Genomic DNA, 16,411 nt, shown 5'->3' with positions numbered 1-16,411 from the left:
TCCTCTCTGGTTCGCTTCTTCCCTCACGCGCTTCAACTCTCCGCCTTTCTTCTCTCTCCCCTCACTTCTCTCGCCTCCCTTTCCTTTCACTTCTCTCGCTCCTTTCCTTTCACTTCTCTCGCTCCGCTTTCCTTTACTTCTCTCGCCTCCACTTTCCTTTCACTTCTCTCGCCTCCGCTTTCCTTTCACTTCTCTCGCCTCCGCTTTCCTTTCACTTCTCTCGCCTCCGCTTTCCTTTCCCTTCTCTCGCCTCCGCTTTCCTTTCCCTTCTCTCGCCTCCGCTTTCCTTTCCCTTCTCTCGCCTCCGCTTTCCTTTCCCTTCTCTCGCCTCCGCTTTCCTTTCCCTTCTCTCGCCTCCGCTTTCCTTTCCCTTCTCTCGCCTCCGCTTTCCTTTCGCTTCTCTCGCCTCCGCTTTCGTTTCCCTTCTCTGGCCTCCGCTTTCCTTTCCCTTCTCTCGCCTCCGCTTTCCTTTCTTTCCTTCTCTCGCCTCCGCTTTCCTTTCCTTTCCTTCTCTCCGCCTCCGCTTTCCTTTCCCTTCTCTCTCGCCTCCGCTTTCCTTTCCCTTCTCTCTCGCCTCCGCTTTCCTTTCCCTTCTCTCTCGCCTGCGCTTTCCTTTCCCTTCTCTCTCGCCTCCGCTTTCCTTTCCCTTCTCTCTCGCCTCCGCTTTCCTTTCCCTTCTCTCTCGCCTCCGCTTTCCTTTCCTTTCCCTTCTCTGTCGCCTCCGCTTTCCTTTCCTTTCCCTTCTCTGTCGCCTCCGCTTTCCTTTCCTTTCCCTTCTCTCTCGCCTCCGCTTTCCTTTCCTTTCCCTTCTCTCTCGCCTCCGCTTTCCTTTCCTTTCCCTTCTCTCTCGCCTCCGCTTTCCTTTCCTTTCCCTTCTCTCTCGCCTCCGCTTTCCTTTCCTTTCCCTTCTCTCTCGCCTCCGCTTTCCTTTCCTTTGCCTTCTCTCTCGCCTCCGCTTTCCTTTCCTTTCCTTCTTCTCTCTCCCCACCCCTTTCCTTTCCTTTCCCTTCTCTCTCCCCTCCCCTTTCCTTTCCTCTCCCTTCTCTCTCGCCTCCGCTTTCCTTTCCTTTCCCTTCTCTCTCGCCTCCGCTTTCCTTTCCTTTCCTTTCCCTTCTCTCTCGCCTCCGCTTTCCTTTCCTTTCCTTTCCCTACTCTCTCGCCTCCGCTTTCCTTTCCTTTCCTTTCCCTTCTCTCTCGCCTCCGCTTTCCTTTCCTTTCCTTTCCTTTCCTTTCCTTTCCCTTCTCTCTCGCCTCCGCTTTCCTTTCCTTTCCTTTCCCTTCTCTCTCGCCTTTCCGCTTTCCTTCTCTCTTTTCCTTTCTCTCTCGCGCCTCCGCTTTCCTTTCCTTTCCTTTCCCTTCTCTCTCGCCTCCGCTTTCCTTTCCTTTCCTTTCCTTCTCTCTCGCCTCCGCTTTCCTTTCCTTTCCTTTCCCTTCTCTCTCGCCTCCGCTTTCCTTTCCTTTCCTTTCCTTCTTCTCTCTCGCCTCCGCTTTCCTTTCCTTTCCTTTCCCTTCTCTCTCGCCTCCGCTTTCTCTTTCCTTTCCGCTTTCCTTCTCTCTCGCCTCCGCTTTCCTTTCCTTTCCTTTCCCTTCTCTCTCGCCTCCGCTTTCCTTTCCTTTCCTTTCCCTTCTCTCTCGCCTCCGCTTTCCTTTCCTTTCCTTTCCCTTCTCTCTCGCCTCCGCTTTCCTTTCCTTTCCTTTCCCTTCTCTCTCGCCTCCGCTTTCCTTTCCTTTCCTTTCCCTTCTCTCTCGCCTCCGCTTTCCTTTCCTTTCCTTTCCCTTCTCTCTCGCCTCCGCTTTCCTTTCCTTTCCTTTCCCTTCTCTCTCGCCTCCGCTTTCCTTTCCTTTCCTTTCCTTTCCTTTCCCTTCTCTCTCTCGCCTCCGCTTTCCTTTCCTTTCCTTTCCTTTCCCTTCTCTCTCGCCTCCGCTTTCCTTTCCTTTCCTTTCCTTTCCTTTCCCTTCTCTCTCGCCTCCGCTTTCCTTTCCTTTCCTTTCCTTTCCTTTCCCTTCTCTCTCGCCTCCGCTTTCCTTTCCTTTCCTTTCCTTTCCCTTCTCTCTCGCCTCCGCTTTCCTTTCCTTTCCTTTCCCTTCTCTCTCGCCTCCGCTTTCCTTTCCTTTCCTTTCCCTTCTCTCTCTCGCCTCCGCTTTCCTTTCCTTTCCTTTCCTTTCCTTTCCCTTCTCTCTCTCGCCTCCGCTTTCCTTTCCTTTCCTTTCCTTCCTTCTCTTTTCCTTTCCTTTCCTTTCCTTTCCTTTCCTTTCCTTTCCTTCTCTCCTTTCCTTTCCTTTCCTTTCCTTTCCTTTCCTTCTCTCTCCTTTCTTTCCTTTCCTTTCCTTTCCTTTCCTTTCCCTTCTCTCTTTTTCCTTTCCTTTCCTTTCCTTTCCTTTCCTTTCCTTCTCTCTCTTTTCCTTTCCTTTCCTTTCCTTTCCTTTCCTTTCCTTCTCTCTCGCCTTTTCGCTTTCCTTTCCTTTCCTTTCCTTTCCTTTCCTTTCCTTCTCTCTCGCCTCCGCTTTCCTTTCCTTTCCTTTCCTTTCCTTTCCTTTCCTTCCTTCTCTCTCGCCTCCGCTTTCCTTTCCTTTCCTTTCCTTTCCTTTCCTTTCCTTCTCTCTCGCCTCCGCTTTCCTTTCCTTTCCTTTCCTTTCCTTTCCTTTCCTTCTCTCTCGCCTCCGCTTTCCTTTCCTTTCCTTTCCTTTCCTTTCCTTTCCCTTCTCTCGCCTCCGCTTTCCTTTCCTTTCCTTTCCTTTCCTTTCCCTTCTCTCTCGCCTCCGCTTTCCTTTCCTTTCCTTTCCTTTCCTTTCCCTTCTCTCTCTCGCCTCCGCTTTCCTTTCCTTTCCTTTCCTTTCCTTTCCTTTCCCTTCTCTCTCGCCTCCGCTTTCCTTTCCTTTCCTTTCCTTTCCCTTCTCTCTCGCCTCCGCTTTCCTTTCCTTTCCTTTCCTTTCCTTTCCTTTCCTTTCCTTTCCCTTCTCTCTCGCCTCCGCTTTCCTTTCCTTTCCTTTCCTTTCCTTTCCCTTCTCTCTCGCCTCCGCTTTCCTTTCCTTTCCTTTCCTTTCCTTTCCCTTCTCTCTCGCCTCCGCTTTCCTTTCCTTTCCTTTCCTTTCCTTTCCTTTCCCTTCTCTCTCGCCTCCGCTTTCCTTTCCTTTCCTTTCCTTTCCTTTCCTTTCCCTTCTCTCTCGCCTCCGCTTTCCTTTCCTTTCCTTTCCTTTCCTTTCCTTTCCCTTCTCTCTCGCCTCCGCTTTCCTTTCCTTTCCTTTCCTTTCCTTTCCCTTCTCTCTCGCCTCCGCTTTCCTTTCCTTTCCTTTCCTTTCCTTTCCCTTCTCTCTCGCCTCCGCTTTCCTTTCCTTTCCTTTCCTTTCCTTTCCTTTCCCTTCTCTCTCGCCTCCGCTTTCCTTTCCTTTCCTTTCCTTTCCTTTCCTTCTCTCTCGCCTCCGCTTTCCTTTCCTTTCCTTTCCTTTCCTTTCCCTTCTCTCTCGCCTCCGCTTTCCTTTCCTTTCCTTTCCTTTCCTTTCCTTTCCTTTCCCTTCTCTCTCGCCTCCGCTTTCCTTTCCTTTCCTTTCCTTTCCTTCTTTCCTTTCTTCTCTCCTTTTTTCCTTTCCTTTCCTTTCCTTTCCTTTCCTTTCCTTCTCTCTCGCCTCCGCTTTCCTTTCCTTTCCTTTCCTTTCCTTTCCTTTCCCTTCTCTCTCGCCTCCGTTTTCCTTTCCTTTCCTTTCCTTTCCTTTCCTTTCCTTTCCTTTCCCTTCTCTCTCGCCTCCGCTTTCCTTTCCTTTCCTTTCCTTTCCTTTCCTTTCCTTCTCTCTCGCCTCCGCTTTCCTTTCCTTTCCTTTCCTTTCCTTTCCTTTCCCTTCTCTCTCGCCTCCGCTTTCCTTTCCTTTCCTTTCCTTTCCCTTCTCTCTCGCCTCCGCTTTCCTTTCCTTTCCTTTCCTTTCCCTTCTCTCTCGCCTCCGCTTTCCTTTCGCTTCAGAACGGACCTCCATTCGTTTTATATCTGCGGACCGTCGAGGCGCCGCAGTGTCCCAAGCTCACCCTGCCCCACTTGCGCACGGTTACCATGCCGACCCGTACGCTCTCAAAAAAGGTGGGCATCGGAGCTCATGAAAGAATGTTGCTGAGGAAAAATGAGGATGGGTTTCAGAGCTCGCGAAAGAATGATGCTGAGGAAAAATAAGGGCGGGCTTCAGATCTCGTGAAAGAACGTTGCTGAGGAAAAATAAGGGCGGGCTGCAGAGCTCGTGAAAGAAATGTGTGTAAACGTGTCTGTCGATAAGAACAAAGCTTCCCATAAGTGAGGGGATCTATTATTTACCCTTCTCAACGCATCTCATTTAAAATCTCATGAGACGTGGAGATGGGGCTAATCTGAAGATGCATTTAAGGAAATAACTGTCTGAGGACTTGGATGTGTGGATGCATTCATCAGACCGGATTCTGAAATCTGTAATACTACCCCTTTCCCAATCCCAGACTCAGCCCGAGTCGTCCAACAGCTGGCCATATTGGTTAAAAAAAATGTTTTTAAAATTACAACATTGCAATTAGCACTACCGTGTGACATGCAGGTGAAGTTGCCCCCTACCTATTACGTTTTAACTCTTCCCTTTCGTGTGTGCGACAATTTAAATTAGATATGTCCCACCTGATGCGTTGGGAGAAACCAAACTGACTTGGAGACAACCTCATGCTGCACCAAAATTTCTGGAATTTTTGAAACGACATCACATAACCGGTGGGCTTTAGTAATTGACACAACTATACAACTATATTCAATTTCTGACCCAGGACCTGGAGAAATGGAGAAGAAAAATTGTGGTGAGAGGGAAGAACACCTGTTGATTCTTGCCACCTTCATGCTCTTCACCAGCACAACTAACAAAATAAACCGGCAGGCCAGTGACCGGCATAAAGGCCATAAATGTTGTGGGCTTCAAAACAAAAATGATCAAGAAGCAGCAGCAACAAGAATAGAGCCACTTCTTCCACAGAGCTGCGTTTGTGCAGTTCATGGTCACGGTGATATGTGGCAAAGGTGAAGCAAAGTGGCATGAGCCTGGTATGAAGCTGGTGTGAAGCTTCTTTGAGCTGGTCTGAACTGGTATGAGCTGATACAAAGGGGTAGTCCATAAGTGTAGTGGCTTGCTGCTACAGTAAATGCAGTTCAAACGAAAGGAAATAAACCAAACCACCATGATAACTGGAATGGTGTCACCTGGCATGAGGCTGCAGCGAGTAGCAGTCCACAGAACAGGTGTGGGTGGAACACAGGTCATGGAGCAAATGGTGAAGTGAGGTGAGTGATGCCTTGATGTAGACAGGTGATCCAGCAAGGCAAGCCATGCCTTACTGCAGAACAGATGATCCAGCAAGGCGAGCGATGCCTTGATGTAGAATAGCCTTTATGGTCCTGGGCAGTGGCGAGACAAAGCGAAACAGCAAACAGCATGAAAAGAAAAAAAGGTAATCCAGGTAATATCAAACACCAGGTCCAACTGACATGGTCAGCCGGTCCCTGGTGTGCACATTCCGGGGTGGTGCTTGGTGAGAGAGCTCGAGGTTGGCCCTACTCGTCCGCACCCATCCATCTTTCCCATATACACTACCCTAGCCCCCCTCTATTGACAATTCGTCGCTACGTCTCGTCTCCTATATCCCACTATCCCCTTTGCCAAATTCGTACCCAATTCCCCCAATAGTGGGGCGGCTTAGCTCCAAAAAACAGGTCGATTGTGCACTTTCCCTTAAAAGCATGAAACTTGGCACATGGTTGGAGTAACACCATACAATGATTTTTAGTCCGGGGCCACTAGGAATTGCACCCCGTATGGTGGCCATCTAAGATTTCAAAATGGCCACCACTGTGGACCTGTTTTGTTAAATATCTCCGAAAGTAGTACAGATATTGAGACAGTTGAAATGCCTATAACTACATTTTAGGGCTCTCGGAATGCAATGGTGACTTTAAATGTTTGAAAATTGTGGCTGCCATCTTGAAATCCTGCCATCCACAGATATTTTGCTCTAAAGGTCTATGCTCACATTTCAGAGACAAATAAATTTTTGATGCTTTAAAATATTGATCAAACTATGAAACTGGTAGTAGTTATGCATCTACTCATTTCAGGGACATCATCCATTGTTATGGTGACTGCACAAGTGATCAACCCTACACAGGCCCGTCCATCTGCAACTGGAGATGGCAAAGCGCATCAAACTTGTGGATCCATTGAAGCCAGATGCTGAAATGGGTCGAGTTACTCAGTGGGAACTCTGCATTCTTTGTCAACAGAACACCACTGAAAAGGTTCAGTTTCCCAGTCAACGAAAAGGTGAACAAGGTGAAGCTACACTCTCAAGGTACAAAACATTGACTGATAACCTCGGTCTGCTGCCTAGAACGATAAACATTGACACATTGGACGAAGGTCATGGTGTCGAGGCAGCTTTCATGGCTCATAATGCACGTTGGCATAGGTCATGCAGGCTTGCGTACAACAATACAAAACTGGAATGTGCAAGGAAGCATTCTAAAGATATATCGGCTGATGATGCAGGTGAAAGTACATCTGGTGTTTCTAAGCGCACTCGGTCAAGTTCTGCATCATCAATTTCTCAAGATCTGATTTTTCTGTGGGCGGTCATCTGGAAAAGAGAAACTTCATGAGGGAAGAGCTTGCGATTCCTCCCTGCACATGACATAGCCACTGCTCTCGGCCCTGAGAAGTCTAAGGCCCTCCCCATATTTCATGCACTGACAGGATGTGACACTGTGTCAGCGTTTGCTGGGCCATGGTAAGCGAACTGCATGGGCTGTATGGGAGTCGTTCCCAGAGCTCACAGATGCACTATCTGAAGTCAACCATGAACAAACAGATATGACCGAGTCCTGTATGAGCATTATTGCAAGATTCGTCATTTGGATGTATGATCGCACAAGTACCTGTAGTGACATTAATACAGTACGAAAGAAGCTGTTTGCAAAGAAAGGCAGACCTCTGGAATCAATTCCGCCTGCACACAATGATTTGGTGCAGCATGTTAGGCGTGCAGTGTACCAAGGAGCATTATGCTGGGGCCAGGCATTACATGCACAGCTTGAGCTCCCATGTCCAAGTGAGTGGGGTTGGGAAAAAACATCCGACCATCAGTTTAAACCAGTTTGGCCAACACTACCGGAAGCCGCAAAGATCTGCAATGAACTTATCCGGTGTGGATGCATAAAAGGATGCACTGATCGCTGCAGGTGTAAGAAGTCTGTACTTCCATGCACGTCACTTTGTTCTTGTGATGGGGAATGCAACAGAGACTAGAAAAGTCAAGTGACGGTAACTGTGGTTTTTTGCCAACTGCTTGTGATGTTTTCTTGATGGTTCATTCCTTCACATATTGTGCTAACTGATGATAGTTTATGTTAGCCTTTGGATGGTGGCTATCTTGGATAGAGAGCTGCCACATATTCAATCTCACCATTGGATTCCTCGACCCCTAAAACGTAGGTATAAGCGTTAAAACTATTGATATCTTTAGTACTTAATGAGCTATTGAGAAAAATAGTTTGTCAATGGTGGCCATCTTGAAATCCAAGATGGCAACCACAATTTTCAAACATTTTGTCACCATTGGCTTCCTTGAGCCGTAAAATGTAGGTATAGGTGGTTCAACTGTCTCGATGTCTTGTACTAGTTAAGGAGATATTTAACAAAACAGGTCCACACAAGTGGCCATTTTGAAATCCAAGATGGCCACCATATGGGGTGCAATTTCTGGTGTCCCCTGGACTAAAAATCTTTGTATTGTATTACTCTAACCATGTGCCAAGTTTCATGCTTTTAAGGGAAAGTGCACAATTCATCAGCTAAGCTGCCCCACTGCAAGGTTCCATGGAAAGGAAGAGCAGAACGACATGCAAGCTTACACCTACATCGTGACATGACTCGTTCTCAAGTCTGACAGGAGGGCAAGTCCAGCAGCCGGTGATCATCACGACAGTGGATGGTGCGAAGGGGTCTTCATCAATCCTAACTATGCAAATATTGTTACACTTTTAAACTGTCCCCAGGGTTATACCATGCCAAAAGGCCTTTGTTTGACTATGGGGTTCTAAAAACCCAAATTGCCATTGCCTACGTCTTGGTGCTCTTACAATTTTGGGCCTTGCCCACCAAATTTTCTTTCTCCATCGCACAATTACGTGGCTGGGTCGTGTGGCTCCACTAGCAGGTCTGCCCACCTGCATACTCACCATGAGCACCCCCGGGTCGCTGGAGTTGCCTCCGAACTTGCCTCCTCCTCACCCTAACATGGGGGATGCCCTCACTGGCACTCCCCCTTGATGCTCACTTGGCAATTTGGCACCCCGGGTACCGCTGTTCGGGCACCCGGTCCCATTCAACACTGCACTGGCACGCCAGGCCACTCTCCTCGGGTACCTGTTTCCACGAATACACTAATGGCCCCCTGGACCTACCTACGGCCTCACCTAGCCAACGAGCCCCCAGCCCCCAGGGTGCCTGCTTCATCCGAACACTACAATCACAAGCCACATCCCCAGCCAGTCCATTATCTCTTGCACCCTTCACACACAAAAATTTTTTTTTTAACTTTCCACAATCAGCACCAACCGCATAACGACATCCATGTGTAAATTTCCCTTATCCCTCTACCTAACTTTAAACTAACCCCCGGTTTCCTTGGGTGGGATCCACTCCCCCCATTCAATCCTTCGCACTCTGCATTCCATTACTCACACTCATACCAGCCATTGCCCTGCCCTCACACTCTTGTCATCAACGACACACAAACACGTTTCCACTCACCTACACATCCCCCAACTCATTTCCCCGAACTAACTCGTGCACCCACGTCTTCCCTTGTACTACGCACGTTCCATTTAACTCTGTCGCTAAGCTTCGTCTCCACTACACGTTCATGTCTCCACCTAAACAGTCCCTATTGTCACTCTTGGTCCCTAAATTTATCCTATCCCTCCCTCATGGTCGCTGCTTTTGTACCCACCTCGAGGCTACCATCGCTGGCACCCCCATGTGGGCCTAACAATGCCATCCCCCTTAGGCTCGTGCTCCTGGGCCCCCGGGTGAGGATGTTCACTACATCCTGGCCGGGCTTCGTGTACACGTGGCAATGCTCGGTGGCCCTTGCACCTCCAGGGCGGTGGTCTGCCACGCACTCGTCCCTTCGGATTGGCTGATACATGAGGGCCTAACGTCGCCCCGTCACTGTCACTTACCCCTATGATAATGAGCCCTCTGCGTCCGTGGAGGTGCTCAGTCATATGTCTGTTGCAAGCCAATTTGTGTTTGAATTCTTGCTACTGGGAATTGGGGTTTTACCACGGAGAACAAAGCCGTGCTCGCCACGCCCATTTGTCATGCCGTGGGTACTGTGCATATTGCACACCTGGTCCCCGTGGAAAAAAAAATTGCAGCCAAATCCGTTCTGTTTTGCCGTCCGTGCTCCAGTGATTTATCTGTCACAGAGCGTTTCCACGCCGGCCCCTCTGAAACCATTAACACATCGCGCCACCGTCCGTGCTTGGGCGGTTGGCAAAGCACCGACCGCGCACACTCCCGTACCTCGTACGCAAAGTCCCGTGGAGCCGGCGTGGTTTCCAATACAACTCTTTCCCGCTCAGGAGGCTCGCCCTTCCGGTCCGCTACACTAATCACTACTCCCGTCTAGGTCTATCCGTGTCACACTCTTTTGTGTGCACTCATCCATGTTATGTCACATGCACTCCGCACATACTCCAGCACATTGGGCACTCCAAGAAACCCCGGGTCCTTTATTACACCCAAGCTCGACACACACCCAACTGCATCATGTACGTGCCCGGTCTCGCCATGACTCACCTTCGTTATACTCATCTCCTCCCGTTCTTGGAGCACTCTGTCACTCTGCAAATATAACACGTCCATGCATTCAATAATCTCTTCCTTTACTCCACCACCTGTTTCTACCTGTTTTGCTTTACTTTCAATAATCCCAATTTTTACCTCATCCACTTCCTCTTTAACCATCGTTAATTCCCGATGCTCCTCTTGTATTTCCCCCTCTAACGTCACCTTCATTGTTTCTATTTGTTTCCATTTCCCGTTCCTTTGTTCCCATCGTCTGTGTCACCTCCACTCTCTTTGTCAGTTTCTCCTGTGCCATTTTACATTAGTTTTTAATTGCCGTCATCTCTCTTGTCTCCTTCTCGGTGGCCCTTAACTCCTTTATCGCCCCTGTGTTCTTCTCCATTTGTTCCTTCAACTCGTTTTGTCCGATCGTCAGTCCTTCTACCTCCTTCGTTATCTCTCCCATCAGCCTGGCCTCGCTCTCCCTCATCCCTTCCCGGACATCGATCTGACACTCCCTTACCTCCTCTCGTACCGCCGCCATTTATCTGCCCATCGCTTCACTTATCTCCCTTTTTATTTCATCGCCCATCACGTCCATTTTTCTGCTCATCGCTTCCATTCTGCTGTTGTTTTGGCCTATCATGTCCATTTTTCTGTTATCTTCCCTCATCCATTTGAAAAACGCTTTATCTTCACCCATCATTACTTCTTCCATTATTTGACTCAGGCACCACATCATGTCATTCTCGGGCTGCACTGGTGGCTATAACCCGGCGTTCTGCGCTATCGGCGCTGCATTTTCCTGAGGCTGAGGGTGGGGGTTATTTTCCATCTCTCCCGTTGCTTCCTCTTCACCCTCCATTGTGACATCATGCGGGTCCTGGGTCAATTCTGTATCCATATTTACATCATTTACATGGCCCACTGGGACCTGCCCATGTTGGTCTGCCATTGTCCTTCCCAATAAATATAACTAAAATTTGGTCTAACCACTGAATCTGCATGAAGTGCACCACAGGTCGACGACCTGACACCAATTTATTGATCAAGGGGGTTCGAAAAATATCCCACTCCTGACACCAGTTGTTGCAGCCACGGGTACCGAGACACCAGCTTGTCACTCAGGGGGATTAATCCCTGGTTGTCCTCGGTTGAGCCGGACCTGGGGCCACCGCTTGCAATTAATGTTGTGGTACGGTGGGTTGTTTTAGAACCACGAACGCCACCCAGTCAACCACGAGTTCCAGTGTCCACCGTCTAATTATTCCGTTTAATTTGAGGTCACGTGGTTACCTGAGTGGGGAGCGCGCCCTCGGCAAAGCACCAATGTTATCTCGATAAGATTTTAATTAGGGTGGCCGAGCGTTTTAACCGCTGGTGCATGCCGACTATTTTTGGTCAAATCTGTAGTAATTACCTCCCAGTCTATCTCAGTTAGAACAATGCGAGACCAATGGAAGGAAAGGACAAACACAGGCAGGTTGGAAATCGACAAATGATTTATTAATAATAAAATAAATAAATAAAAATAACTTTTTATTTTCCGAAGTAAACGAATAAATTAATTTCAAAGCAAAATCAATCAAAATGCCAGGAAAGAAACAAATAACAGATGCTTATCGGGGTTGACTTACAGCTAAACACAGACATGGGTACCCAACAGGATCATTCAGGGGGGGGAGGGGGAAAGAATCATCTCGCTCACCAGAGTAGTCCGTGAGGTGAAAACATCCTGAAATGTGTGCATGCATGTCACGTCCTTCGCCAGCACCCAGCCTTGCCGTGAACCCTCTCGCGAACAGCCTTGAACGCCAGTCGACGTCTGGAGGGCACCGAGATCGTCTGTCGTGGGTATAGACCCTGGTGTTGTTGGTGACCGACCCGTGCCTCACTTGTTGGTGGCGCTGCTCACTCACACGTGCACCACACACTCGCTTGCTCACTTGCGGGCTTGCACACTTCCTTGCTTGCACGCTTCCTCTCTGGTTCGCTTCTTCCCTTGCGTGCTTCAACTCTCGTTTTCTTTCTCGTTCTCTTCTCCCTCTTTCTCTCGCCCTTTCACTCCTCTCGCCTCCGCTTTCCTTTCACTTCTCTCGCCTCCGCTTTCCTTTCACTTCTCTCGCCTCCGCTTTCCTTTCACTTCTCTCGCCTCCGCTTTCCTTTCACTTCTCTCGCCTCCGCTTTCCTTTCGCCTCAGAACGGACCTCCATTCGTTTTATATCTGTGGGCCGTCTCAGCGGCGCAGTGTCCCAAGCTCACCCCCACCCCACTTGCGCACGGTTACCATGATGACCCGTGCGCTCAAAAAAGGCGGGCGTTGGAGCTCGCGAAAGAACGTTGCTGAGGAAAAATAAGGGCAGGCTTCAGAGCTTGTGAAAGAAATGTGTGTAAACGTGTCTGTCGTGAAGAAAAATAGCTTCCTATATGAGAGGAGATCTATTCTTTACCCTTCTCAATGCATCACATTTAAGATCCCATTAGACATGGGGATGGGGCTAATCTGAACATGCATTTAAGGAAGTAACTGAGGACCTGGATGTGTGGATGCATTCATCAGACCGGATTCTGAAATCCGTAACAATATATACAGGGTGGCCTGAAAGTCACTTTACCCCTTCCCTGTGAAGCATTGTTCTTGAACTCTTTTAATATACAGGTTTTATTGTACAGTACTTACAATAATTAATGTCATTGTATCTGTATGTGCTCCATCATTCTTCTGAGTCAGTGATTCCACATACCATAGCGGGTGAGGGCAGAGGGGAAGAGACGGAGGGAAGTGCGAGAAATTTATTAGGGGTAAAGTAACTTTCGGGCTACCCTGTATAATGTATATGAATGATCTTTACATGTGATTGGAGTGAGTGTTGTACCCGAGGATGCTGCTTTGAATCATCTGGTAGTTCAAAAACATTATTAGCAAAAAAATGATGGTTATAATTACTTGTATTCTACTGTGATTCCGTTTCATCTGTATGACAATGTCGACATTCTGACTTTTCAGAAGAATTCAAGAAATATCCTTTTATAAAACAAATTCAAAATGTATTGTTTGGTCCTTTGTTGTGCTTGGATAACAATTCTTTATTTGGTTAAATTGCAATGTGAAGTTACAAAACAAAACACCCATCCTTAAATGTAAAAACACCCATCAGTAGCTTGCTCTAAGTTACTTCCAAGCATTTGATTGCTCTCTGTTCACTGCTTGTCTATGCAGACCTTTTTCATTTATCTTTTGATGTCGAGTCCTCGTGTATGTGGTCAGATTTACTACATCACGGAGCAGCAGGATGTGCGACAGGGCTGTCTCAAATGGACGTGGGTTACATGTCTGTATTGTGAAAGCGAATGGGTGCTTTCGTGCATGCTTGCTTTGCATAGCATTATTTGTTTTTCCTTGTGATGTAAAACAATTGTCATAATCATCTGGAAAAATGAATGTTGATTCGTTAAAGATGAATGCTGTGTTTTCACATTTGCAATGGTTGCTCTTTTCTTGCTCTTTTAACTCTTTCAACTGTGTCAGTCCCGCTCTTCCAAACCACCTGCGGAGCAAGATATAGAGCTTCGTATCACAGTGGGAAATGACTATTTTCATAAAGAATCAAAATCCCGTCGCCTGCCTTCTGTCCATGCTCGTCTTGGTCCACCAGTTGATGAATTGGTCAGGTAAGCAATGGTATCTCTCTCTCTCCTGAATGAATGGAAGGAGTGTTTTTTTTTGTTGTTGCTGCTTATTTCTTTCTTGTGTGTCAGATGGCTTTATATCTATTGTACAGGGCATTTCAAAAGTCTGGAATCATAGGAAATATTTAAATCTGTATATTTTTGAGACAATGCCTTTGAGGTGGAGAGGACGTCATGGACCGATGGAATGCCCCACGTCCAGATTTAAGGCCACCGACTGTTTTATTTGGGGACACCTGACATCAGTGGACAATACCAGGAGGCCATGTACTATAGAAGATTTCGAGAATTAAATCAGAAATTAATGCATTAAAAATAGATGTCATTATTTCTGAACATTCAAAGAAGCCTTCATACACGAATTGATATGTGTGTGCATGTTAGTGGCTCAAAGTTAGAGCGATTATATAATAAAATTGTAAAGTAAATATCCCTGATTCCAAACTTTTGAAACACCCTTTATAATGCTTTCAAAGGTGTTTGCAGAATTACATTGGCCCATATCACCTTGGACTTGTCACGATACTGTGGATCTGTTTCTGAAGTGTTATTTTTATCCTTGCTTTTCCCTTCCTTTGCAGGGAAAAAAGTCCGTTCTCTGAATCTAATCTCTCACCAAAAGAACTTCAAAATACATTTTCCCATTTTCACCACAGCTCAAAATCTCATTTGAGTCCTTCTATTTACCAAGAACGTGTCTATTCTCCCCCTTCCTCGCAACGACATCGCAATGACTATGATGCCAATTTGGATGAGCTGCAAATGGCCAACTTCATTCGGCAGCAGGAGGATGAGGCGAGAGTGAGCATCCAGCGGCAGGTTTCAGAGGCCCAGGAAGATGGGATGAAAGCGCGTTTACCTCTAAATAAACGTTACTTTTCCCAATGCAGTCCTCCAGGTAGTGGGTATGTCGACCCACTCGAACATTCACCAACGGAGCTACAGCATTCAATTTTTATGGATGACAGCACTGCTCAGGTTGGTGTCATTAACCTTGCCTCCATTTATTTATTTATTTATTTATTTATTTCCCTGTCATTTTATCAGCAAACCCTATGAGAAGGTGGGAATAATTGTGACCATAAAATAACAACATTATTTAAGCTAATAGTTATGTTCTGGAATCTCAACTTCTTAAACTTGATTGCTTAATAACCTTTTGTACAATATTTGAAGCTCAAAGTAGAACTAAATGATAGAAGCTCCAAAGCTAATATGCCTTACAAAACCAGCAAATATATGATGTACAATCATTGCGAGGAAGACCAAAAACAATCTTGAGTATATACGTACATGGGAAACATAAAATTGAAATGCTATCTTAGAGAAATGGGGGAAAGGATAAGATTGAACAGGGGAAATTGTAGATATGGGGACGGGGAAGACGATGGAGAATGGAAAAAAAAGGACAACCGAATATAAATGAATGCATTTCTAACTAGAACTGCACTCGGTAGATTGTATACTTCCGCAAGACTGAGCAGTTTGTTTTGTACCTCGCTGATCCGATGTATCTACATCCGGACCTGAACCAAAATTTAATCGACTTGTTTTTGTCATCCACCCAACTCGTCCACCAAGTTTTGGCATAATCCATCCACAACGTTTTGAAATATTGTGCTACATATCGTTTTTCGCCCTATCTCTCCAATAGTGAAGAATTATTTTATAATTTTAGTATCTGAATCCACATTTTCACCAAAATCTAATTAATTCGTCTTTGTCACAAACTCGACCTGTACACTATGTTGCATCTGGATACGTCCATAACTTTTTGAGATCTCCTGCTTACAGACAGACAGACAAATATGGATGAATAAATAACCACTGTCGACCTTCGATGGCAGAGGTAAAAATAATGTCTTATAAAATTAATGCATTTTAACCGTTTGTGTTTGGGAAGGTTGTATTGATCTGTTGGTTGTGGGTGCAAGGCCAAATAAGAGGTGGGAGAGGACCATTTCCATTAAGATATCTGTTTGGGAAGAAAATGCAGGCCCTTTCTTTGGTCTCTTGATATATCGTCCTAATGATATCCAGAGCTTATGGCACTTCCCTGTGCAAGAATGCAAAGTAAGAACAGTGAATCTTGAACAACAACAAAGATAAATCTGAGATCAAACTCTGTCTTAATGCTTTCTGTGTATACTGTTTAAGGTGAGAGTTGTTAAATAAAGGAAGGAAGGCTTTAGCTTCATTTGGAGGGTGGATAATCCCATTATGTCTTTCTTTCATAACTTGCTTGTTTATTTTTACCCTCGCCAGAGGAGAGGGTATTGCATTTGGTTCCATTTATCTGTTTATCTGCATAGAACCTGAGTGTTTTTCTCTGCAATCGCTTGGTGAATTGAGACAAAATTTTCACCGTAGGAGCAACTACTGATGTAGAATTTAATGATAATTATGACGTCAAATGTCATGTGGTGTGGCAGCCATGATGGAAAAAAGGGGAAAAATTCGATCTCTGTAGCTCCAAAACCACACCAAGAAAAAAAATAGAAACTTGGCACATGGCAAGGGTTCTTCATGGGGAATGTGCAATTAAAAATATTTTTTTATGACACCTTCGTTATGACATCATAATTGCATATTTAGAACGCCACATCCGATCATTATGAAAATTTGAGGGTCATCTCAGGATAAATTGATGATGTATCAGTCATGTGGTTCAGCAGTCATATTGTTTTTTTATTTTTTTTTAAATTTAATCTTCTTCTCTGAAATGGCTGAATAGATTGAGGCAAAACTTTATACGTATGACCTCCTATCCATGAGGAACAAAACGTTCACACAAATGATGTCATAGGTCACATAGTTTGGCAGCCATATTGGATTTACCGTAAAACCTTTTTACATCTTCTCCAGAACGGCTGGATAGATC

The 16,411-nt window shown here is 46.2% G+C and overlaps 1 protein-coding gene across 3 annotated transcripts in view; it reads left to right on the top strand.

Annotated features, from left to right (window-relative positions):
- Positions 1–16,411, top strand: part of LOC147014168 (uncharacterized) — a 70,264-nt gene that overhangs the window by 40,942 nt on the left and 12,911 nt on the right. Inside the window, exons 1-3 of one of the 3 annotated variants that reach the window (XM_085851897.1) lie at positions 7,712–13,172; positions 13,370–13,512; positions 14,112–14,508. In XM_085851897.1, coding sequence (XP_085708023.1) covers positions 13,134–13,172; positions 13,370–13,512; positions 14,112–14,508 — 579 coding nt within the window. In that variant the 5' untranslated portion in view covers positions 7,712–13,133. Of the gene's footprint in view, positions 1–7,711; positions 13,173–13,369; positions 13,513–14,111; positions 14,509–16,411 lie in introns of those variants that run through there. The other 2 variants (XM_085851895.1, XM_085851894.1) reach the window with 2 other exon arrangements.

This window comes from Eptatretus burgeri, chromosome 13 (assembly GCF_056783735.1).
Source record: "Eptatretus burgeri isolate ZD-2024b chromosome 13, Ebu_testis_v1, whole genome shotgun sequence".
NCBI lineage: Eukaryota > Metazoa > Chordata > Myxini > Myxiniformes > Myxinidae > Eptatretus > Eptatretus burgeri.
Note: the sequence above shows the minus strand (reverse complement) of the source record. Positions and strands in the feature narration are given on the sequence as shown.